Source organism: Lynx rufus, unplaced genomic scaffold (assembly GCF_022079265.1).
Source record: "Lynx rufus isolate CCGP_SWC_20201006 ecotype Redwood Valley unplaced genomic scaffold, mLynRuf1.p SCAF_5, whole genome shotgun sequence".
NCBI lineage: Eukaryota > Metazoa > Chordata > Mammalia > Carnivora > Felidae > Lynx > Lynx rufus.
In genome coordinates this window covers 92,047,611-92,074,212 of record NW_025814867.1, presented here as the reverse complement: position 1 = coordinate 92,074,212, position 26,602 = coordinate 92,047,611, and the positions used below count along the sequence as shown (strand labels likewise).

The window sequence follows — 26,602 nt, the reverse complement described above, 5'->3', positions numbered from 1 at the left end:
GAATACACCTGATTCTGAGTATCACCAGGTTGTAAAGCATAATTATAAATATTATAGAAGGGACTGGAGCCAGAGTCATCATGCCTGATAGTAGAGGTTTTACCTAGTATCTGGATACAAAATAAGACTAAAATTGAACTATGTTAGAACTTAGGGGAAAAAAGTTTCAAACTTGAAATCTCCCACTTAATTTCATACAGCAAAGTCTCTATAATTTTAAACCACTTAACTTTCTTAAAATATCGTTTTGGCTTGTGTTGACAGTGTTTCTCAAATTAGGATCTATAGGCATAGACTTGGAGTTATGAATTTTCCACAATAGTTTCTGATTGTAATATTTTTATTTTTATAATCACATTAATGGAAAGATTCTGAGTGACTTGAACAAATAATTTTATACAAAAATACTGTCGCACAGTTCCCATATGTGAAATTAAATTTGCATTTGTGGTTGTGTTGGCACCAAATGGTGTTATTTTAATTGTTATGGATTAATAAAATAATAGACTATGCACATGTATTATGTATTCATGCAAAATGATTATAAAAGTATGTAATGATGTACTATGGAATAGAGTTCAAAACTGTTCAAGTATAGACAAGTGGTAGAAGAAAAACATGGAATAAATATATCCCAAATCAAAACAACTTGTGTAGTCACAAACATATCCATATTGTGAGGTTAATTATTTCTTCTAAAAAAAATCCATCTGTCACATAAACTAATGTCATTAATTTGAATTCTAGATGTAGTTTTATTTGTATTTTGTATTTTTCTATGTATATATAAAAGCAATAAGGATCAGGAATTTATATCTTACTTTATACATAAGTTAAAGAATTTATAAAAGTAAGTGAAAAGTGAAGATAAGCAAAAAACTTTAAAGGTCTGTACATTCTTCAAGCTTTGAAAACATTGATTTTATTTATTTATTATGATTATGTAACACATATATCAAACTATAGAGTTACTAGATTTTTAATATAGTGGCCCTATTTATTTATTTGTTTGTTTAGTTTTTCAAATTTTGGCATCATCTTTATTTTTTAATTTTTAAAACGTTTTAATGTAATTTATTGTCAAGTTGGCTAACATACAGTGTATACAGTATGCTCTTGGTTTTGGGGGTAGATTCCCATGATTCATCGCTTACATACAACACCCAGTGCTCATCCCAACAAGTGCCCTCCTCAATGCCCATCACCCATTTTCCCCTCTCCCTGCTTCCCCCATCAACCTTCAGTTTGTTCTCTGTATTTAACAGTCTCTTATGGTTTGCCTCCCTCTATGTTTGGAACTATTTTTTCCCCTTTCCTTCCCCCATGGCCTTCTGTTAAGTTTCTCAAGTTCCAAATATGAGTGAAAACTTATGATATCTTTCTCTGACTGACTTATTTCACTTGACATAATACCTTCCAATTCCATCCATGTTGCGGCAAATGGCAGGATTTCATTTTTTTCTCATTGCCAAGTAGTATTCCATTGTATATATAAACCACATCTTCTTTATTCATTCCTCAGTTGATGGATATTTAGGCTCTTTCCATAATTTGGTTATTGTTGAAAGTGCTGCTATAAACATTGGGGTATATGTGCCTCTATGAATCAGCACTCATGTATCCCTTGGATAAATTCCTAGTAGTACTATTGCTGGGTTGTAGGGTAGTTCTAATTTTGATATTTTGAGAGTGGCTGCACCAGTTTGCATTCCCCCAACAGTGCAAGAGGGTTCCCATTTCACCACATCCTTGCCAGCATCTGTTGTTTCCTGAGTTGTTAATTTTAGCCACTCTGACTGGTGTGAGATGGTATCTCAATGTGGATTTGATTTGTATTTCCCTGATGATGAGTGATGTTGAGCATCTTTCCATGTGTTTGTTGGCCATTTGGATGTCTTCTTTGGAAAAGTGTCTATTCATGTCTTCTGCCCATTTCTTCATTGGATTATTTGTTTTTCAGGTGTTGAGTTTGGTAAGTTCTTTATAGATTTTGGATACTAACCCTTTATCCGATATGTCACTTGCAAATATCTTCTCCCATTCTGTCGGTTGCCTTTTAGTTTTGTTGATGGTTTCCTTTCCAGTGCAGAAGCTTTTTATCTTGATGAGGCCCCAATAGTTCATTTTTGCTTTTATTTTTATAATGGCCCAATTTAAATGCAGTTTTCTACCTTAGCATTCCTTAATTGCCCTTACTAGAATTAATTCCTCCCTTCTTTGAATCCTTTATAGCAATAGACACACTTTACTTTTATTTTTGTTTACTCGTCTACTTGTCTTATCTCTCCAATTAAATGGCATATTGTTTTGAGAGGAAAAAGAGTAGATGTGTTGTAATCAAGGACAGTGCTTTTATTTTTTAAGATAATTTATTGTCAAATTGGCTAACATACAGTGTGTAAAGTGTGCTCTTGGTTTTTGGGGTAGATTCCCGTGGTTCATCACTTACATACAACACCCAGTGCTCATCCCAACAAGTGCCTTCCTCAGTGCCCATCACCCACTTTCCCCTTTCCCCCACCCCTATCAACCCTAAGTTTGTTCTCTGTATTTAAGAGTCTCTTATGGTTTCCCTCCCTCCCTCTCTGTTTGTAACTATTTTTTTCCCCTTCTCTTAAGTTTCTCAAGACCCACATATGAGTGAAAACATATGATATGTGACTTTCTCTGACTGACTTACCACTTAGAATAATACCCTCCAGTTATATCTACGTTCCTGCAAATGGCAGGATTTCATTCTTTCTCATTGCCAAGTAGTATTCCATTGTATATGTAAACCACATCTTCTTTATCCATTCATCAGCTGATGGACATTTAGGCTCTTTCCATAATTTGGTTATTGTTGAAAGTGCTGCTATAAACATTGGGGTATAAGTGCCCCTATGATCAGCACTCCTGTATCCTTTTTTTTTTTTTTAATTTGTTTTTCAACGTTTATTTATTTTTGGGACAGAGAGAGAGACAGAGCATGAACGGGGGAGGGGCAGAGAGAGAGGGAGATACAGAATCGGAAACAGGCTCCAGGCTCTGAGCCATCAGCCCAGAGCCTGACGCGGGGCTCGAACTCACGGACCGCGAGATCGTGACCTGGCTGAAGTCGGACGCTTAACCGACTGCGCCACCCAGGCGCCCCATGTATCCTTTGGATAACTTACTAGTAATGCTATTGCTGGGTCATAGGGTAGTTCTATTTTTAATTTTTTGAGGAACCTCCACACTGTTTTCCAGAGCAGCTGCACCAATTTGTATTCCCACCAACAGTGCACGAGGGTTCCCATTTCTCCACATCCTCTTCAGCATCTATAGTCTCCTGATTTTTTCATTTTAGCCACTCTGGCTGGTGTGAGGTGGTATCTCAGTGTGGTTTTGATTTGTATTTTCCTGATGAGGGGTGACGTTGAGCATCTTTTCATGTGTCTGTTGGCCATCTGGATGTCTTCTTTGGAAAAGTGTCTATTCATGTCTTCTGCCAGTGCTTTTTATAAAGAATTATTTATTGAAATTTGAATTAATAGGTAAATGGATGGAAGGCTAACAATGTCTTAGATGATATACTAGAGAGAATGATAGTGAATATGGATATAGGAATAAGATTATTTTTCCAGGGTTCTACATAACAGAAAATCTTTCATCTTTCGGGTTATAGTGGTGGAAATACATTAGAAGTGAAAGTGTAACTATTAAATATAATAAATTCAATAAGGTATTGATTAATCACTTATTAGGGTTATCAAATATACAGCATAAGTGTAATCATGCCCTCTCCCTCACCCATGTCAAGCATCTCACATAAATCACATTAGTCTTTTTTGTTGGGTTCAAATAAAGTCTGGGAATCCTGTGAAAAAAATCAGTTGTTTAACCACCACCCATCAGTTGGACATGGGACATAAGATGAAACCCTTCTGTCATCAAAGGTCTAGTTTCTTGTCAATTAGAATTAGGGGAAAAGTAATATTGGTTCAAAGAATAGTTCTAATCCTGTTTGGGTCTTTTTCATGTATTCCATCATTCTTGTAAAGTTTCTCTATACTAGAGTTCTGCCTCTTGCTTCAGCCTTCATTACTGAATCGTGGCGCTTTTTAGATTTTTCTTGTTAACCTTGGAAATGACTAGGTCATATTGAAGTTTGCTCTTTATCTACTAGAACTACTAAATTTTTGTTTACTTTTATTAAATTAGTGTTTTTTTCAACTCTGTGATTCAGAAAGGGTAATCTAAATCCTCTTTAAAATGAGTTTCCTGGGGCGCCTGGGTGGCGCAGTCGGTTAAGCGTCCGACTTCAGCCAGGTCACGATCTCGCGGTCCGGGAGTTCGAGCCCCGCGTCAGGCTCTGGGCTGATGGCTCAGAGCCTGGAGCCTGTTTCCGATTCTGTGTCTTCCTCTCTCTACCCCTCCCCCGTTCATGCTCTGTCTCTCTCTGTCCCAAAAATAAATAAATGTTGAAAAAAAATTTAAAAAAAAATGAGTTTCCTTTTTCCATTTACATTGAATTTGAAATAGATCCTTCATTGCCTAGAAACATGACCATATTATTTCCTGTGGGACATTACTAAATATTCCTTGGCAATAGCACTTCTAGACTTTAGGTTTTAATCAGACTTGTCCAATATCACATAGGTTACACTTCAATTAGATTGCCAATTAACTGTAAGTACATATATGATAGCAGGATTTCTAGATTTTTGGATGTAATGTGCAAGGTGCTTTTAGCAGAATACTTTTTTTTTTTTTTTTAGCAGAATACTTTTTAATACATTTTGATTTAGAGAGGTAGGCTGTTAAATACTTCAATGAACCAGACTGAGAATATAAATTCAACAGACTGGATGTTTAGTCTTATATAAAAAAGAGGTATGAAATAGAATTTTGGGGGGAATTTACCATTCACATTCCTTTTTCCCCCCCGTATTGGTCTGCCTGCCTGGCATCAGAATTCTGTCCTGTTCTTCTAACAATTTACCAGCTCTCTTTCTGAGTGAATTCTAGGAAATATTATGATTCAATAATAAGTTCTGACAATGGATAACTATGAACTTACCTCCCTTGTCATTTTAAGAGTGATTAAGGAGCCTGAATAGGCAAAACTAAAGAGTGATACACTGTCAATAGAAGGCTCTGGTAAATTCCCATATTTTATTTATAGGTGTCATGGTTGTGTTGGCTATAGAACAGGTTCCCAGAATTGGTCAGAAAACCTACTGTGAAGATAAAGGCAGAATAAAAAAGGCAGAATAAAAAAGCCCAAAGGAATAGTATGGTAGATCTCTGACCTTATAAGCAGACAAAGCTACAAATTCTCTAACTGAAATTTGTTTCCTATGTACTTAATTTCTATTTGAAGTGAATATTACTGAAGAAAAATGACCAGTGTATAAATATGCTAATTTTGCAATCAGATAGGAGTATATTTGAATCCCAGTTTTGCACTTACTAGGTGTCAGTCCTCTGCAAGTAAAAATAAAAATTCCTGGCCTCAGTTTCCTCTGTGTAAAATAGAAATATTTATCTGTCTTGGAGTGCTCTTTTCAGAATTAGAAACAATATATGTTAATGTCCATGGTAGATACTTATTAAATAGTGGTTATTATTATCATAATTATTTTTAATGATGTACTCTTGTTATATATCCTATATCCTCTGCTAGTAAATAAATGCTACTTGAGTGTATAGTAAATTTTATTGTTTATATAGCTATCGCTACCTAATAAGTATAAGGAAAATATAATGCTGACCAAATATAAAATTTAGATATTTTAATTGTAATTTTCTTTCTTTCAGAATTACTTACTGTCATCTACCTTTCCAGAGTAAATGGCTCTATGTTGGAACAGAAAGAGGAAATACACATATTGTAAATATTGAATCTTTCATTCTTTCTGGATATGTTATCATGTGGAACAAGGCAATTGAGCTGTAAGTTTGAATTTGAATATCACTTTATTTGGCTTAAATATTTCACATGGTTATGTAAAATATATGTCAAATTACAGAGTTATTTGAAACATTTATAGCTAATTTATGATTAATTTGTGTGAAAAGTTTAGCTAAAATAATTTGAAACTGTACAGACTTAAAATTATTGTAGTATTAACATATTCTTATTTTAGCCTTTCTGAATACTTAAGAGTTTCTGAATAACTAAGGGTTATGTATGTAAAATTTGATGATAATAAGCTAAGACTCATTCTAAAAGTTATACAGGAAATCATCTCATTTCTTTATTGTCATTCTTAGTATAGCGGCTTCCAATGGGAATGGCAAGTGGATTGTGACCACATTTCATTTTATGTAAAAATAATCATAATCAGTTCACATATTTTTTATTGGTGGTAGCTTATTCTTCATTTGCCTAACATATTGTTCAGAGTTGTAAGGAGAATCAATTTATCAATATTTTTCATGTTTTGACATATGCATCCATTTGGATATGTGGTTAGTGGTAATTACCACTTTGACTTTGGCATTGATATTTAAGTTTATGCACATGTAAAAATGTGAAATTCCCCAAATGTGAAGCTTTGTGGAATTCCAAGTTATCTTTTTGTGGTACATACATGGACAATTTTCCTGGTCACTGTCTCCTGGTCACTTAATCAGGAAAAAATTTTTTTTAATAAATGTTTATGTTCTGTGCATATTAGGTCCTTAATAAGATATATTTAACTTGAGGCTGGCTCATTCTCTCTCTTGTATAGATATATTCTAAGTTACATAATTAATTCTCCAAAGCTCTGATTAAAACAGCCTATTTTTATGAAGCTTGAGTCTGGTCTTTATGATAAATCTACCATTCCCAATTTTTAATGTTTCAATGTGCCTGTATATTACTTGATAGGAAAGGTTATTACTAATTATGATCTTCTTATAATATTCCTTTTGTATTATGTCCTAATGGGTCTTTTATCAATGGTAATTCTTCATCTCTGATTAGATTAAGAGCTGCTCCAGGGCAGAATCTTTGTTCACTGTTCCTTTCTTTTTCTTCATACTTCGCTTATTTTGGTGCTTTCCACAGAGTGGTTACTAAGTGATTGATGACACTACTGAAGAGTTACTTTGATAGTTACACTCTACTATTGACTTACAGCTTTCATTCATAATTGGCATGAGCTATTTTGCTCATATATATTTTGATGTTCTATATGTGTATTTTAAAAAAAGTTTATCCTATAGTCAACTATGTCTTCCAAAAATTATTTACTTTTTTAGCTATTTGGGAGAGATTTTCCCACTATAATCTCAGTTCTATAGAAGTGGTAAATAGGGATGAACTTAATGTTTGCTTTCATAATATTGTTTTAGGATATTGATAAAAACATAAATAAACTTGAGAGATTGAATTATAAACTTTTATACAAATTTAACATTAGTACAAATAGTAATAGATGTATCATTTGTGTTTAGTTGAATGATGCTAATTAAGAAGTTTATTATCCAAATATATCAAATATTTCATCACTTTTGCAGTTTTGTTTCCATATTCACATACTTACCAAATACTTTTCATAGTTCATTAGTGATTTCTACTTTACCTGTATGTATTTATATAGTCTAACTTTTACGATTTCAGGACTAATGATGAATTTAAAAACTGTAAAGGAGGGTAAAATTAGAAGGAACTTAAATAAAATAAGACACTTTTATTTTTCATAGTATGATCTTAGACATGTGATACAGCATCATAATAGAATCTACCATTTATAGAAATATCATCTTTTATAGAGTTGTACATGCCTCTGAAAAATGTCCTGAAATATCCTCAAGAAATTATTAGTAGACAACATTACCTCTTGAACGTTTCTTGGTTTACATAGACCAAATTTCCAAAAGTGTGTTCCATGCAATTATATATCCATTGTGATACATATAATTTTAAATGGCAACTGCCAGTCTCCTAGAACGGTCTTTTAACTGCTCTCTACCTCTTCAGATACATTAGAAAATACATGTCACTTCCTGTTAATATGTGTCAAGTGTATGGGACAATAATAAAAAATATATTTAAAAGATCATTTCAGTAATAGAATTTTAGACACAAGTTTTAACAATACATTTTCTAAGTATAGCAAATGCAGAATTGTCTTTAAGAGATGTGAAATTATTACTAGGTAAGTTCTTACTTGAAATACTTTCCATTCAATGTTATTTTGTAATTTGTTTCTTTTTTTAGTGAAGCCTCTTAATTGTAATTATAGTCAATTCCCATAATTATAAATATTTTGTGCTCCCAAAATGTATGTATTAATTATTTGGAAACTGGAACACATTTTCCATAGAAACAGTGATGTTTATAGACCCATAAAATAGTAGCATAGAACTAAACTGACGTAAAAATATTTCTATGGGAAAATGTATTCCAGGTTTGAGCACAAAAATAAATATTTCTGTGAAACAGCCCTGGCTTTTAAAAATATATAACCGGGGCGCCTGGGTGGCTCAGTTGGTTAAGCGTCCGACTTCGGCTCAGGTCACGATCTCACAGTTCGTGAGTTCGAGCCCCACGTCGGGCTCTGTGCTGACAGCTCAGAGCCTGGAGCCTGTTTCAGATTCTGTGTCTCCCTCTCTCTGACCCTCCCCCATTCATGCTCTGTCTCTCTCTGTCTCAAAAATAAATAAACGTTAAAAATATATAACCTATTTTTTTCTGCATATGATTAAAATTTGAGCATGAAATTCAGAATTAAATAATAAATGTAAAACTTGTGTTTAACAATCACTCAAATATGTTTATTGTACACTATGATATGCTCTGTACTGGAAACAACTATGAACTGGGAAGACATAGTTACTGTCCTCTTGGGGCTTTTAGTCTAATAAAGGTGAGATTAATTAAAAAGGCAATTCCAATATATTGGAAATAAAATGTGGCAATTCCATAAGAAGGACACCTAACATGGGGTCTCAGAGAAGTGTCTGTGAAGGAAGTTACATCTATGTTGCTATCTGACAGGATGAGAATTTCAGTTGAGTGAAGAATTGGGAGACAGGGGTGGAAGTACTCTAGGAGGAGGGGATAGAAAGTTTAAAGGGTGGAATTTGAGAGCGTTTTTGTTCCATGCACAGGAATTTTAAGTAGTTTAGTTGGTTGTAATACCTGGGAGAGAGGATGACAAAGGAGAAGTAATCAGGGGATATAATATGAAAGGCTTTTTAAGGCAGTTTGAGAAGTTTGGACTTCTAAGGCCAAGGGCTAGATTTTGAAGGGCTTTATGCAGAGAGTTGACTTGATTAAATATGCATTTAGGAAGACTACTCTGAGGCAGATATGAAGAAATGATTAAAGAGAGAAAGACTGTATTCTAGGTAAACATTATGATTGATTTAGGAGTGGAGATAAGCTGTCATAATTAAATAAATAGAAGATAGAAGAGGCCAGACTTGGGTATTATGGAAGGATCTAAGAACAACGAGAAGAATTAAGAGATGTTAGGCTTGAGCCACTGTGTAGGTAAGGGTGCCATTTAGTGAAATAAAGTAGGAGATTGAGTAAGTTGGGAGTAAAATAATGAGTTCAATTTTAGGTAGGTTGAGTTGTATGTGTTTGTAAGACATTCAAAATGATATGAAGTGGGATATATGGATCTGAAGGTAATGAGATCTGAATTTATGGTCATTGAAACCATGAAAAAAGATGAGATTGTGTATGAAGAGTATATAGAAAACAGGTAGCAAACTAGCAGACACTCAACCAATTCTGACTCACAGATATGTTTTGTTTGGCTACCAGAGTTTTAAGTATGATCTGAGTTATTTGTGATATTTGAAAATTGGTAGAGTAGAAAAAAAAAGTTGTACTTCCAGATTTTCATGAAAATTCATGATGAGACAATTCTAGTTCAGTATTGTTGTCATGGCAGTCAATAATCAATCCACCTTTTGTAGGTGGATAATGTGCATCCAGTTTGGCACAGTTCTCATTCAGCCTATTTAATTCATTTGCAAATCTTGCCTGACTCCTGTGCATTCTTGAATTCATGACCATATATAACATGGGAATAGATGACAGACAAGGGCAGAATGAAAAGGAATATCAATATTTAAGATATAGAAAGAGAAAGAAAGTCCACAAAGGAAACTATTAAGAAGCTATCATGGTGAATGGGAGGAAGATAAATAAATAGGGATACCTAGAAATATTATTGGGCATTATTTAGATAGATATTACATGACTTTAAGGTCATTGATAATTCTACCTAAAGTAATTTTTGTAGGATTTACAGAATCTAGAGTACACCAATGCTTTATGGCTATAAGTTTTTCAAGGAATGCTTGATGGTTTTTGGAGGTACAATGTCAGGGGAAAAGTCAGAAAAAAACATATCAAAATGTCAGTAGTCATTATATTTAGGCAGTGAAATAATATGAGAGTTTTTTTTTCTTTTGACTATTAGTGTTTTCTAAGTTTGGCTTTCTTTCTTTCTTTCTTTCTTTCTACCAATAATATATCTTCTATAGTCTGAAAAAGTAAATACAAACAACTGAAGTTTAATGCTAGATTATTTTCTGAACTTGAGTGTTTAACAGAGTTTGAGAGTCTAAATGGTAGAGTCTTGCATGTGGCCTTAGTAGTGTTTCTTAAAGTATATTTCAGTGATTGCCTTAATATGGTCAATGAGGAAGGATCTATGAACCAGCACTTTTGGAAAATATCAAAGATTTGCAATATTCACTTGCAAATTGTGGCTTTAAGAAGTTTTATAGAAGAAAAAAATATGTAACTATGTTTGATTCAGGGTTTCCCAAACTTTTTAACTATGGAACACTCTTTAAGTGAAATAACTTATATATTTACTAGTTAATCATAGAGTACACTTTGTTATTTGCTGTTCCAATCAAACCCAAGAGACAGGGGTATGTAGTTTGTTGGATATTATTAATTTCCAAAGGATAATTGAAGGACATTGTCCTTATCAGAGGCACTTATACTCTAATAAAACACTACATTTAGAATGCAAATAGTAACTCTGGTTCCCAATTATTCCATTGATTTACAGCAGTCATAATGCATACTGTTCATTGAGTGCTTAACATGTTTTGCCATTATATTAGGTGATATATATATATATATATATGTGTATATATATATATATATATATATATATATACATGTTCTAATTTTCATAATTACTCAGTAAAGTCAGTACTACTATTTCCATTTTTAGATAATGAGATTTAGGATAAAACCAGTAACAAAATATCTAATAAATCTGTATTTATTCCTCTGAGTCACTGTGGGGAGTTGGTATCTAGGGAACCTAGAGTTACTTAATTTGTCAGTTTTCTCTGATTCCAACAAGTTTTTAAAATTTAATCTTCTTTACTATTTTGTGAAGAATCTTTGATGGTTTTAATGTGTGCATAAGAAATAAATTAGAATTATGTCAATATAATCATAATAGAATTAGTCTGGCACAAATAGGCTGTTGAAGAAAGGATGTGGAAAAATGAGCAGTAACAAATCTATGGTCATATCAGGTCATATTATATTTAACCATGACATAATCATATTTAACAGTATGTTAAAATAGGGAACACAAAAGAAACATGCTAGATATCAGAGTAGAATAAATTTAAAGTCAGATTTACAGAGCATAGGTCCTTTTAACAATATGCACTTAGACACATAGTTACCTGTTATTGCTTACCCTAGATAACAAATAAGTAAGACATAACCAGTGAACTATGTTTCCTCAGTTTGTCAGTTTTCTGTAATCTGGCTATCACTAGAGAGAGTTTCTTTGTAAATCAAAGGAGATACTAAACTTTTCTTAGGAGCAAAATTAGAGATTTTATGTCAAAAGAAATTGTAAATCAATTATATACTTTGCAATTTGGTTGCAAGGATTTACAGCATTAGCCTTATGGCTGTGTAAGTTTTCTTTCTTGTGTAACTAAAAGTTCAATTTTAAATTTTCGGAGGTCCAGATAAGGCAACAAACAAAAAAATGCCCAGTCCATAAATCCATACTTTTATGAAAAGGCATCGTCTTGATTATTCATAATTTTCCTTTGATAATGAGGAAATAAAGTTGATAACATGAAAATATCTAAAGCATCGCTTTCATTATTAATATTGTCCCTTTGAGTATTTAATTTTTGTGCTATAGAAATAAAGAATCCTAGGGTACCTGGGTGGCTCAGTCGGTTAAGCGTCTGACTTCAGCTCAGGTCGTGATCTCATGGTTTGTGAGTTTGAGATCCACATTGGGTCTGTCTGCAGCACAAAGCCTGCTTTGGATCCTCTGTCCCCTTCTCTCTCTGCCCCTCCCCTGGTTGTGCTTGCTCTCTCAAAAATAAATAAACATTTAAAACAAAAAAGAAATGAAGAACCCTATTGTTATATGGATCTATGTTCTTAAACCTGATTTTAAAAAAATTACACCTATTTTAACAGAGTTACTAGGAGAAAGAAAGATGGTCTTCAAGAAAAACAACCAAATTTCAAATGAATAACTCTCAGATTATTAAGAGTGTATTCTAGTATAATTTCTTTGTTCCAGTCTCTAATGGTAAGGTGTTTTAATTTTTATTTTTTAATTACTATTTTGAATTAATTTAACAGATCCACAAAGACTCATCCAGGTCCAGTTGTACATTTAAGTGATAGCCCAAGAGATGAAGGGAAAGTGAGTATTACAATACCATTATTCTTGCATTTATTTTCCTCATTCTTGAATGAAGGTGTTTCTTGTTCTTATTTTGTACCTAACTTGTAGCACAGTTCATAGCATTCAGTGTTTTCTAAAATTAAAATATGTTGAATGAATGAATGAGCAAATAAATGAATGAATGAATGAATTGTTCACAATAATGGTCCCAAATTAAGTCTCTTTTTTCACCTAGAGTTAAAGTTGGTATTTAATTCTAGAATTTTGAGGAAGGTATGGGACATGTGGAACAACTTCCATTTTCAAATATTCTGTGCTGGAACTTAACAATTTGATTATCAATATCATTAATCATAGGCCTCTGCTATTCAGTTTTGGTAATGATACATGACCAATATTAAATAATCATAAATAAGCCAATCTTGATTTTATAAATAGGTAATTATACAGAAAATTTTCTCAGGTTATAGAAATAATCCTTATTCATTTTGATTATTCATAATTTTCATTTTGAGGAAACAAAGTTGATAACATGAAAAGATCTAAAGCATCACTTTCATCATAAATATTCCTTCTTCAATAATATATTTTTTGCTAAATACCATAGAAAACACCTGTATAAATTAGTTAGTATAGGTTTTCTTCTTTGTTTATTTTTAAATGATAGAAAGTGAATTTGTCTAATAAATATTGAGCCTGAAAGTCAAGTTGCCTGATGGTAATAGAAAGAACATTGGATTTCTTCAAATTGATCCATTATTACACTGTAATTCCAATCAGGTGTCATCAGAATTTACTTATTTTTAAGGAAATTATTCTAAAATTCATAAGAAAGTATTTTTCTCCAGATCCTCACCAACACTTGTTATTTCTTCTGTTTTTTATTTCAGCCACTCTAACAAGTGTAAGGTGACAATCTCATTGTGGTTTTTATTTGCATTTTCTTGATGATGAGCGATGTTGTGCATCTTTTCATGTGTCTGTTGGTCATCTGTATGTCTTGTTTGGAAAAATGTCTATTCAGGGCCTCTGCCCATTTTTTAATTGGATTATTTGGGGGTTTTTTTGGTGTTGTATAAGTTCTTAATATATTTTGGATATTAACCCCTTATTGCATATATCATTTGCAAATATCTTTTCCCATTCAGTAGGTTGTCTTTTTGTTTTATTAATGGTTTCCTTCGCTGTGCAAAACCTTTTATTTTGGTGTAGTCCCACTAGCTTAATTTTGCTTTTGTTTTTCTTGCATGAAGAGACATATCTGGAAAAATATTTCTACAGCTGATGTCTAAGAAGTTACCACCCATTTTTTCTTCTAGGAGTTTTATGGTTTCAGGTCTCATATTTAGGTCTTTAATCCATTTTTGAGTTTATTTTTTTTTTAATTTTATTTTCTTTTTTTCTTTTTTTTTTTTTTTAAATTTTTTTTCCACGTTTTTATTTATTTTTGGGACAGAGAGAGACAGAGCATGAACGGGGGAGGGGCAGAGAGAGAGGGAGACACAGAATCGGAAACAGGCTCCAGGCTCTGAGCCATCAGCCCAGAGCCTGACGCGGGGCTCGAACTCACGGACCGCGAGATCGTGACCTGGCTGAAGTCGGACGCTTAACCGACTGCGCCACCCAGGCGCCCCTTTAATTTTTTTTTTCAACGTTTTATTTATTTTTGGGACAGAGAGAGACAGAGCATGAACGGGGGAGGGGCAGAGAGAGAGGGAGACACAGAATCGGAAACAGGCTCCAGGCTCTGAGCCATCAGCCCAGAGCCTGACGCGGGGCTCGAACTCCTGGACCGTGATCGTGACCTGGCTGAAGTCAGACGCCTAACTGACTGCGCCACCCAGGCGCCTCTAGTTTATTTTTGTGTATAGTATAAGAAAGCAGTACATTTTCATTCTTTTGCATGTAGCTGTCTAGTTTTCTAAGCACTGTGCTCCTTTGGCAACACATATATTAAAATCACAGAGAAGATTGGAATGGCCCCTGGGCAAGGATGACATGCAACTTAGTTTTCCCAGCATCATATGTTGAAGACACTGTCTTTTCTCCATTATATATTCTTGCCTCCTTTATTATAGATTAATTGACCATATAAGCATGGGTTTATTTCTGGGCTCTCTAATCTGTTCCATTGATCTATGTGTCTGTTCTTATACCAGTACCATGCTGTTTTGATTGCTACAGTCTTATAGTGTATCTTGAATTCTGGAATTGTGATACCTCTAGCTTTGTACACAGTTGCTGGGAATGCAAATTGGTGCAGCCACTGTGGAAAACAGTATAGAAGTTCCTCAAAAAATTAAAAATAGAAATACCATATGATCTAATAATTACAGTACTGGATATTTTCCAAAGAAAACAACAACAACAACAACAACAACAACACCCCCACTCATTTGAAAAGATATATGCACCCCTGTGTTTAATGCAGCATTGTTAACAATGGCAAACATATGGTAGCAACCCATGTGTTCATCCATAGATGGATGAGTAAAGAAGATGTGGTATATATACACAATAAAATATTACTCAGCCATAAAAAGAATGAGATCTTGCCATTTGCAACAATATGGATGGACCTGGAGGGTATGATGCTTAGTGAAATAAGAGAAAGACAAATACCATATGATTTCACTCATATGTGGAATTTAAGAAACAAAACAAATGAACAATGAGAAAAAAAGACAAGCAAAAAAAAACCAGACTCTTACATATAGAGACAAACCCATGGTTGCCAGAGGGGAGGTGGTTGGGGAGAAGGGTAAAATAGATAAATGGAAGAACAGAATTGTTGAATCATTGTATTGTACACCTGAAACTAATATAACACTATATATTATACTTCAGTTAAGAAGAAAAATAAAATTAGTAACTATAAATTTTAAAAAAGGAAAATATTTAAAATATTTTTTAAATTTTTGCTTCAAGTTTTTATTTAAATTCTGGTTAGTTAACAAACATTTTAATATTAGTTTCACATACTGAGATACCACTGGTCAGATACCATACTGGTCAGAGTGGCTAAAAAGAACAAATCAGGAGACTATAGATGTTGGAGAGGATGTGGAGAAACAGGAACCCTCTTGCACTGTTGGTGGGAATGCAAACTGGTGCAGGCACTCTGGAAAACAGTGTGGAGGTTCCTCAAAAAATTAAAAATAGATCTCCCCTATGACCAGTAATAGCACTGCTAGGAATTTACCCAACGGATACAGGAGTGCTGATGCATAGGGGCACTTGTACCCCATTGTTTATAGCAGCACTTTCAACAATAGTCAAATTATGGAAAGAGCCTAAATGTCCATCAGCTGATGAATGGATAAAGAAGATGTGGTTTATATACACAATGGAATACTACTTGGCAATGAGAAAGAATGAAATCTGGCCATTTGTAGCAATATGGATGGAACTGGAGAGTGTTATGCTAAGTGAAATAAGTCATACAGAGAAAGACAGATACCATATGTTTTCACTCATATGTGGATCCTGAGAAACTTAACAGAAGACCAGGGAGAAGGGAAAGGGGGGGGGAAGTTACAGGGAGGGAGGGAGGGAAACCATAAGAGACTCTTAAATACTGAGAACAAACTGAGGGTTGATGGGGAGTGGGGGAGAGGGGAAAGTGGTTGATGGGCACTGAGGAAGGCACCTGTTGGGATGAGCACTGGGTGTTGTATGGAAACCAGTTTGACAATAAATTACATATAAAAAATAATGAAAATAGATAAACTTAAGAAAATGAAAAAAATAAAGTTTAATGGACTAGAAAAAATATTAGTTTCAGGTATAGAATTTAGTGATTCATCACTTACATACAAGTCCCAGTGCTCATCACAGCAAGTGCCCTCCTTAATGCCCATCATCCATTTAACTCATCCCCCACCGCCACCTCCCCTTCCAGTAACCTTCAGTTTGTTCTCTATAGTTAAATCTGTTTTCTGGTTTGCCTCTCTTTTTTTTAATCCCCCTATGTACATCTGTTTTGTTTCTTAAATTCCACATATGACTGAAATCATATGGTATTTGTCTTTCTTTGACTTATATTGCTTAGCATAATACTTTCTAGCTCCAACCTGTGTTATTACAAATGGCAAGATTTCATTCTTCTTTATGGCTGAGGAATATCCCACTTGGCATCATAGGGTGTTGCCTCTTACCTCTAAAGAACAGTGCTTGGCTGCTGTGAGAAGGAAATATCCTCACTTAAGTACTAGGGAAATGGAATATCCCATTTTTTCCACATCAGATGGCAAAATATTAAAAATTAAAAATAATATCAGGTAATGGAAAATATCCCCCCCCCCACACACACACATACATACCACATCTTCTTTAGCCATTCATCAGTCGGTGGACATTTGGGTTCTTTCCATAATTTGGCTATTGTTAAAGAGTAATACAATACATTGTGATATTGGTACAAGGGATACAAAAAGACCAATACATGTAAATGGGTATTCCAGAAATGGTTCAGACTTTTGGGGTAATTTTTGGATATTTTAGAGAAGATGTTTTAGGACATAAAAAACTATTGAATAAATGGTGATGGACAATTGGATGTCCATTTTGAAAAAAAAAAAAGTAATGTCTCTCTACCTTACTCCATTCACAGAAGTAAATTCCAGATGGAGAAAATATATAAACATTAAAATCACAACTCAGAAAGTTTTAGAAGAAACTATAGGAAATGAGTTGTTACTGTAAAGTAGAGACATCCTTAGGAAAGACATAAAACCTAAAAGCTTTAAGGAATATACCATAACAAGACAATCATGATAAGAGGCAATAAAGAGGGAGATATTTGCTACATATAGTAGGCAAATAATGAACATGCAAAATATATAAAAAACTTGTACCATATCCTCATCTTTCATAATAGGAAATCAATATGTGTAATTAATATATCAAGAAATTGAAATATAAATATATTTAGAAATATGAGAGTAAGTTTACTAGAAAAGGCAGTTATAAGAGTTGAAAATGTGTTGCCTCTTACCTCTAAAGAACAGAGTTTGGCTGCTGTGAGAAGGAAATATCCTCACTTATAAGTACTAGGGAAATGCAATATCCCATTTTTTCTACATCAGACTGGCAAAATATTAAAAATTAAAAATAATATCAGGTAATGGAAAATATTAATAATGAATAATGGACACCTAAATACAGCACTAGTAGGTATATATACCAATATGGGCAATCTGGCATTCTCACCATTTAAAACATGTATTCATTATGACTTAGAAAATTCATTTCAGAGGTCTATCCTATTTATATTACCAAGGGCCAAAATACTGAAAACAGAATAAAGTTCAATTAATAGAAAATGGAATAAATGTATGCCAATATATCCATATTATAGAATGCTGTACTGATATGGAAAGTTCTTTAATCCATGTTTTGAAAATAAAAGTTGAAGAACAATAAGTGCAGTATAAGGCCACTTGAATAATGCATTTGTGTTTTTATTATATATTCAAATACCCAAGAAAAAAGGCCTGAAAGTATATGTACAAATCTGGGGAGGATACTGGAGATTGGAACTGGGGAAAGTGATCAAAGGTATTGATAGTCCCCTTTGTTCATATTTTTATGAATATAATGTGTGTTAAGTAATTAAAAATTAAAAGGGATGAGAAATAAATTAGTATTAATGTCAGAATACTACATGTTTGAAATCTTGAATAAATCATTTGACTTTTTTTAAAAGCTTGTCTATTTTGAGAGAAAGAGCACGAATGACTGCATGTGCAAGCAGGGGAGGGGCAGAGAGAGAGAGGGAGAGAGAATCTCTCCATTTGTCAGTGCAGAACCTGCTACAGGACTCAATCCTGCAAACTGCGATTTCATGACCAGAGCTGAAATCAAGAGTGAGATGCTTAACCAACTGAGCCACCCAGGTGCCCCCAAATTGTTTGACTTCTTGTACATTAGTTCTTCCATCAACAGCCTTTTGACACATAGAGGTTTTTTCTTATTTTAATGTATTGAATTTTATCAGTCTTTTCATTTGTTTCTTGCATTTTGTATCTTATTCAGTAAATCATTTCTTCCTGTGGGAAAATATCATCCTTGTTTTAAAACAGAAGATCAGTTTTAAGGCTTTCCATTTCACGATTAGATTTTAACTTAAATATAATTTATTTTATATTGGTTTGAAATAAGGGATATGTCTGTTTTTACAGATAAATAATTCATTTATTGAATAGTTAATTTAGTTACTAATTTATAAGGACATATCACTCACATATGAAATTCCCATGCTTGAATGGATCTTTTTTCTGGACTTTTCCTCTGTTGCATTGATATATTTATTTATTAGTGTACTATTACTACATTTTATTAGTAATAATACCTTTACAAAACATCTTGTTATCTGGGAGGTCCTCCACCTCTTCCTTCTCTATCTTGGCTTTTTCTGAACATTTATTGTACTATATACACTGCAGAATCAGTTTCTAAAACTGTATGTAAATGTCTCCTGGGATTTTGTTTGTAATTTGAACATACCGATTAGAAAAAATTTACTTCTTTAAGATATGAATGTTCCAACTATAAACATAGTGTTTCCTTTAGCCTTCTTTTTTTCTATATAGCTTTATAACTTTTTCCACAAAATTCATATGTATATCTTTTGTTAGATTAATTCTAAGTACTTTATAGATTTTATTGCTTCTGTGAATTAATTTTTTTAAAAATCAATTTTAAGTCATTTTAGTGCATAAAATATTGATTTTGTTATTTTGTGTTCATTGTGTCACCTAATGTTTTGTTTTTAATGGCTGTCCTTAGATTACCTGGAATATGCTATGTATAAAAGCATAGCAAACATAGACAAATTTTGTTTCTTCCTTTCTAATATTTATATATTTTTATATACATATTTGTTTTGTTGGATAGGAACCCAGTGGAGGTGAATATAAGTGGCTTTAATGGGAACTTTCTTTTGTTTCCAACTGCAAAAGAAATATCTTCCAAGATTTCAAAATTAAGATGTTTGCTACAGGTTTTTGGTTGATTGCTTTTATGAAGTTCACCTATTTCCAATATTCAAAGAGTTTTAAATTATAAACAGTGTTGAATTTTTTGGATGCGTTTCTACACGCATTGAGATATGTTTTGTGCTAATCTCAGTCTATTGATAAGGATGCTATATAGGATCTAGAAATACCTGGGGACACTAGCTGGACCTGAACCAGCTCTCATCAACATTTCCTTTTTCAGAGCCAGTGTTGTGGCTAGACCAGCCCTTGTGGGTTTTTTTAATGGTCAAGATACCCCTCAACAACAATCATCAGGGAACTTTGAAAAACAAGATTATTGTTCATGAGTCCTAGAGGGTACACAACATGGTTGGGGCCATTCAGTGAAGTCATAGGTAGAGAAAGAGAGAGTGCATGTACCTGGGGTTCTGATTTTATTGAGGATGGAATGCCTAGGGTTTCACATGTTCACTTTATTTGTGAAATAAAACAGAAGAGTGGGAATTTAAGTGTGGGAAAGGAAAAGTAAGCTGTCAATCAAATTGTCAGTTTATCTGTGTCAACCAGAGCTTTCTAAAAAAGGGGAACTTCATGGGTGGGGTATCCTGGCTCTTTATTTAGTCATGTAGCTTGCAATGTGTTTCTTCAAGATGGATGTCTGAAGTGAATGCCTCAGCAATCAAAAGTTTAATGTCAGACACTTATATTACAAAAAAAAGAAAGCTATCATGTACTTATACTACAAGATGAGTATTCCTTAAATTGTTAATTTGTTGAAATATTAATAGATTTTATCATGTACTTATACTACAAGATGAGTATTCCTTAAATTGTTAATTTGTTGAAATATTAATAGATTTTCTAATTAAAAACATTTACATTTCTGGGATAAATTCAACCTGGAAGGGACAATTTTTTTTTTTAATTTTTTTTTTCAACGTTTATTTATTTTTGGGACAGAGAGAGACAGAGCATGAACGGGGGAGGGGCAGAGAGAGAGAGGGAGACACAGAATCGGAAACAGGCTCCAGGCTCTGAGCCATCAGCCCAGAGCCTGACGCGGGGCTCGAACTCACGGACCGCGAGATCGTGACCTGGCTGAAGTCGGACGCTTAACCAACTGCGCCACCCAGGCGCCCCTGGAAGGGACAATTTTCCACAGAGGCTTTGTGGTGAGGTGAAAGAAGGAACACATTACTGATGTTAAGTGTTATATTGAAACAACATAGTATTGTGGAATCAGAAAACAGACCATCCTCTCTCTGAGATATTATTTACTAAAGAAACTGTGCATTAGTGTATCAAATCGAAGAGGGTGCCCTTGAACTGAGAGATGCTTATATTGGGCATAATACTGTATACATTTCCTTGAATTCTCTCAGGCCTGTCTGTATCCCCAAATCATGACTGTTTGCTTCATCTCTGTTTTGGCAAAATTAATCAGTTTTATACAGTACTGTTTCCTTAAGTAGACTGGCTATGCCAAGTCTTAGCTTCTCCCTTTAATTCTGGATTCAGATAATATACCATATTATAAGATATGATATCTGGCTTTCCTACCAGCTACCAAAGGAGTCAAATGACAAGACTCTGAAATGAGGGGGTATTAACTTCCCATGGAGAAAACCTTAACCAATATTAGACAAGACACAGAAATAAATTCTCCTTTCCTTCCTCTCTGTGGTTGGGCTATTCTGAATTATGGTTTTTCCACATAGACTGTTAGAGACATCTAGCGATGCCAAACATATATACATGCTGAGTGATTGGCTGTGTCTCTTTGTCTTCTCCCATAAAATAGTGATTAGTGTGATAATGTATCATCTTACTTTTACGTCTTTGCTTTACTTCACTTTTCCTTTATTATTACAGCCCTGAGATTGCAATTCTCTATGAAACATTAGTACTTAAGCCTAGCCTCAGGCTGTTTTCCACAGAACCCTGGTTAAGACAATAATTATCAGAATTGTTCTAGATCAGGGATTGGAAGCTAGAGCCAATGGGACAAATCTCGCTTGAGGCCTTGTTTTTATAAAATGTTTTTTTGGGACACAGCCATGCTAACCATTAACATATTGTCTGTGGTTGCTTTCTTACCACAAGAGTAAAGTCAAGCAGTTGTGACAGAGCTGTAAGGCCTGTGAAGCCTAAACTATTTACTGTCTATCCCTTCACATAAAAAGTTTGCTGCCTCCTGTTCTAGATTGTAGACCCTCAGGATAGGAGTTTGGGTTTGAACTGTCTCCAATTTAAAATCAAAGAACCCACTGAAAGTGCCAGATGAAGTGGTATTAAACTTTATCATGCAGTGACATCATAATTACTTAAACATCCTCATATGAATAATTGGGAAAGGGGCTGATGGAAAGGTAAGACAGTAGGATTTAAAGTACTTGTGGTGTTTAACTGATAAAGAACAAGGATGACTATAATGATGATGGAAAAAAAAAACAGCTTCCTTTGATGCCCCTTGTATTATTTTCTATTCTGATGTAAATTATCACAAATTTAGTAGTTTGAAACAACACAAATGTATTATCTTATAGTTCTGTAGGCCAGAAGTCCAATACAGGTCTCACTGAGCTAAAATCAAGATATTAGCAGGGTTGCATTCCTTTTTGCTAGCTCTAGAGGAGAATCTATTTTCTTGCCTTTTTAACCTTTTATAAACTGTACACATTTCTAGGCTTAAATCTCCCTTCCTCCATCTTCAAAGATAACATAGCATCTCTTTTTAACCATAGCTGGGAGAGGTTCTCAACTCTTAAGGACTCATGTGATTAGATTGGGCCTACCCAGATAATCCAGGATACTCTCTTCATCTCAACAAATCTTAATTACAACTGACAGGTGTTTTTTGTTTTTTGGTGTTTTTTTTTTGGTGGTTTTTTTTTTTTTTGGTTTGGTTTTTTTTTTTTTTGTCATTTAAGGTAATATATTAATAGGTTCTGAGGATTAGGGCATAGACATCTTCGGTGGGCATCATTTTATCTACCAAAACACTGGAAATAAGATGATTTAACTCGGAACAGTTGATTACTGAGTTAAGAGACCCTTTAAAGGCAGCTCTAGGGCAGAGTGTGCTAAAAATAGGCCTGTTTATAAGGGGATAAATGCGTAGTTTGATAGGTCTTGTTTGTTAAAGTCAAAGCCCTGATAAGTAAAGAGTGTGACCCTGATTCCTGATATATTCACTTCCTAGGGCTGCCATAACAAAATTCTGTACGCTGGGTGACTTCAAACAACAGAAATTTATTATTTCCTTTTGGAGGCAGAACTCCAAAATCAAGATATTTGTCAGGCCATGCTCCTTCTCAAGGCTCTAGGAGAGAACCCTTTCTTGCCTCTTCCAGCTTCTTGTGGCTCCTAGTGTCCCTTGATTTCTGGCAGCATGATTCCAGTCTCTTTCTCTGTCTTCACATGACCTTCTTCTCTATGCCTCTGTGTCCTCTCCTCTTTTACAAGGACACCAGTCATTGGCTTTAGGGCCTACCCTTTAGTCAAGGATGATTTCATCTCAAAAAAATTGTCTCCACCTAACATGGGGCTCAGACTTATAACCCTGAGATCAAGGGTCTCATGCTCTTCGGACTGAGCCATCCAGATGCCCCGCATATCAAAATTCTTAACAAATTACATATGTAAAGACCTAATTTTCAAATAAGGACACATTCTGAGGGTCTGGGGCGACATTATTCAACCACTACACTTGGAATAGGGAAATTTGTGAGTATAAGCCTGAGAATTTCACCCTCTCCAATTTCCTTGATCCCTCCTGGCCAACAGAAGTACCTCTTTTACTATTTCCAGAGAATGGTTCTCCTTTTCTAGAAGACTGTAAATGACTGATGAAATTAGGTAGTTTTCTTGCCTGATGATTTTACCCTCACAAGATCAACCTTCAATTTCATTACCTTCAGCCCAGTAATTAGAATCAGATCTCAGAGTTCAGTACAGCCTAATATATAAACATAAGTTTTCCTCCTGAAAGAAATAGGCACTACATATGAATCCCTCCCCACCAAAGGAATTTGGGAATTGGATAGTCACCAAGTGTATAGGAATGTTTTTTAAGGGGTTGAGTATAGGGGCTACATAGAGGAGAGTTCATTTACATGGGGGCACTCAACCATAATTTGGATTTAATGCTTTGAGAAGGACACCTGGATCTGTTCTGAATCATTTGTTGGGATGGTTCTTTGAAGGCTGGACTCAACAAAAGTATATGGTAAATAAAGTAGAGAGGTATAGTATTAAAGAAGGGGTCAGAAGACAGGGAGAGGAGAATTTTAAATGGATATTTTATATTTGTTCTGGCAACTCACTTCCTGACCATATTCCCTAGGAGGCTCTTTTTTTAATATTAAATATAATTTATTGTCAAACTGGTTTCCATACAACACTCAGTGCTCATCCCAACAGGTGCCCTCCTCAATGCCCATCAACCACTTTCCCCTCTCCCCCACTCCCCATCAACCCTCAGTTCTCAGTATTTAAGAGTCTCCTATGGTTTGCCTTCCTCCCTCCCTGTAACTTGTTTTCTCCTCTTTCCCTTCTCCCTGGTCTTCTGTTAAGTTTCTCAGGATCCATATATGAGTGAAAACATATGGTATCTGTTTTTCTCTGTCTGACTTATTTCACTTAGCATAACACTCTCCAGTTCCATCCATATTGCTACAAATGGCCAGATTTCATTCTTTCTCATTGCTAAGTAGTATTCTATTGTATATATAAACCACATTTTCTTATCCATTCATCAGCTGATGGACATTTAGGCTCTTTCCACAATTTGGCTATTGTTGAAAGTGCTGCTATAAACAGTGGGGTACAAGTGCCCCTATGCATCCTGTATCCGTTGGGTAAATTCCTAGCAGTGTTATTGCTGGGTCATAGGGGAGATCTATTTTTAATTTTTTGAGGAAGCTCCACACTGTTTTCCAGAGTGGCTGCACCAGTTTGCATTCACCAACAGTGCAAGAGGGTTCCCGTTTCTCCACATCCTCTCCAACATTTATAGTCTCCTGATTTGTTCATTTTAGCCACTCTGACTGGCATGAGGTGGTATCTCAGTGTGGTTTTGATTTGTATTTTCCTGATGAGGAATGACGTTGAGCATCTTTTCATGTGTCTGTTGGCCATCTCGATGTCTTCTTTAGAAGAGTGTCTGTTCATGTCTTCTGTCCATTTCTTCACTGGATTGTTTTTTGGGTGTGGAGTTTGGTGAGTTCTTTATAAATTTTGTATACTAGCCCTTTATCCGACATGTCATTTACAAATATCTTTTCCCATTTTGTTGGTTGCCTTTTAGTTTTGTTGATTGTTTCCTTTGCAGTGCAGAAGCTTTTTAACTTGAGGTCCCAGTAGTTCATTTTTGCTTTTAATTCCCTTGACTTTGGAGATGTGTCGAGTAAGAAATTGCTGTGGCTGAGATCCAAGAGGTTTTTTCCTGCTTTCTCCTCTAGGGTTTTGATGGTTACCTGTCTCACATTCAGGTTCTTCATCCATTTTGAGTTTATTTTTCTGAATGGTGTAAGAAAGTGGTCTAGTTTCATTCTTCTGCATGTTGCTGTCCAGTTCTCCCAGCACCATTTTTTTTAATGTTTATTTATTTTTTTGAGACAGAGACAGAGCATGAACGGGGGAGGGGCAGAGAGAGAGGGAGACACAGAATCGGAAGCAGGCTCCAGGCTCTGAGCCATCAGCCCAGAGCCCGATGCGGGGCTCGAACTCACAGACTGTGAGATCGTGACCTGAGCTGAAGTTGGAGGCTTAACCGACTGAGCCACCCAGGCGCCCCTAGTACCATTTGTTAAAGAGACTCTTTTTTCCATTGGATACTCTTTCCTGCTTTGTCAAAGATTAGTTGGCCATACATTTGTGGGTCCAATTTTGGGGTCTGTATTCTATTCCACTGGTCAATGTGTCTGTTTTTGTGCCAATACCATACTCTATTGATGATTATAGCTTTGTAGTAGAGGCTAAAGTCTGGGATTGTGATGCCTCCCGCTTTGGTTTTCTTCTTCCATATTACTTTGGCTATTTGGAGTGTTTTGTAGTTCCATAAAAATCTAGGATTGCTTGTTCTAGCATTGAGAGGAATGCTGGTGCAATTTGATTGGGATTACATTTTTTTTTAAATATGAAATTTATTGTCTAATTGGTTTCCATACAACACCCAGTGCTCATCCCAACAGGTGCCCTCCTCAATACCCATCAACCCCCCCCCACCCCATCAACCCTCAGTTTGTTCTCAGTTTTTAAGAGTCTCTTATGTTTTGGCTCCCTCCATCTCTAACCTCTTTTTTTTTCCTTCCCCTCCCCCATGGTCTTCTGTTAAGTTTCTCAGGATCCACATATGAGTGAAAACATATGGTATCTGTCTTTCTCTGTATGACTTATTTCACTTAGCATAACACTCTCCAGTTCCATCCACATTGCTACAAAAGGCATATTTCATTCTTTCTCATTGCCATGTAGTATTCCATTGTGTATATAAACCACAATTTCTTTATCCATTCATCAGTTGATGGACATTTAGGCTCTTTCCATAATTTGGCTATTGTTGAAAGTGCTGCTATAAACATTGGGGTACAAATGCCCCTATGCATCAGCACTCCTGTATCCCTTTGGTAAATTCCTAGCAGTGCTATTGCTGGGTCATAGGGGAGATCTGTTTTTAATTTTTTGAGGAACCTCCACACTGTTTTTCAGAGTGGCTGCGTGATTGGGATTGCATTGAATGTGTAGATAGCTTTGGTTAGTATTGACATTTTAACAATATTTATTCTTCCAATCCATGAGCATGGAATGTTTTTCCATTTCTTTGTATCTTCCTCAGTTTCCTTCTTAAGCTTTTTATAGTTTTCAGCATACAGATCTTTTATGTCTTTGGTTATGTTTATTCCTAGGTATGTTATGATTCTTGGTGCAATTGTGAATGGGATCAGATTCTTTCTCTTTCTGTCGCTTCATTATTTGTGTATAAAAATGCAACTGATTTCTGTACATTGA

General features: G+C 34.8%; 1 protein-coding gene and 1 pseudogene across 2 annotated transcripts in view; both read left to right on the top strand.

The window, feature by feature from the left end:
- STXBP5L (syntaxin binding protein 5L) overlaps nt 1-26,602 on the top strand; it is a 388,157-nt gene that overhangs the window by 140,583 nt on the left and 220,972 nt on the right. For both annotated transcript variants that reach the window (XM_047100036.1, XM_047100035.1), the window contains exons 5-6: nt 5,782-5,916; nt 12,566-12,629. In XM_047100036.1, coding sequence (XP_046955992.1) covers nt 5,782-5,916; nt 12,566-12,629 — 199 coding nt within the window. The remainder of the gene's footprint in view (nt 1-5,781; nt 5,917-12,565; nt 12,630-26,602) is intronic.
- On the top strand, nt 14,542-14,639 carry LOC124527403 (uncharacterized; annotated as a pseudogene).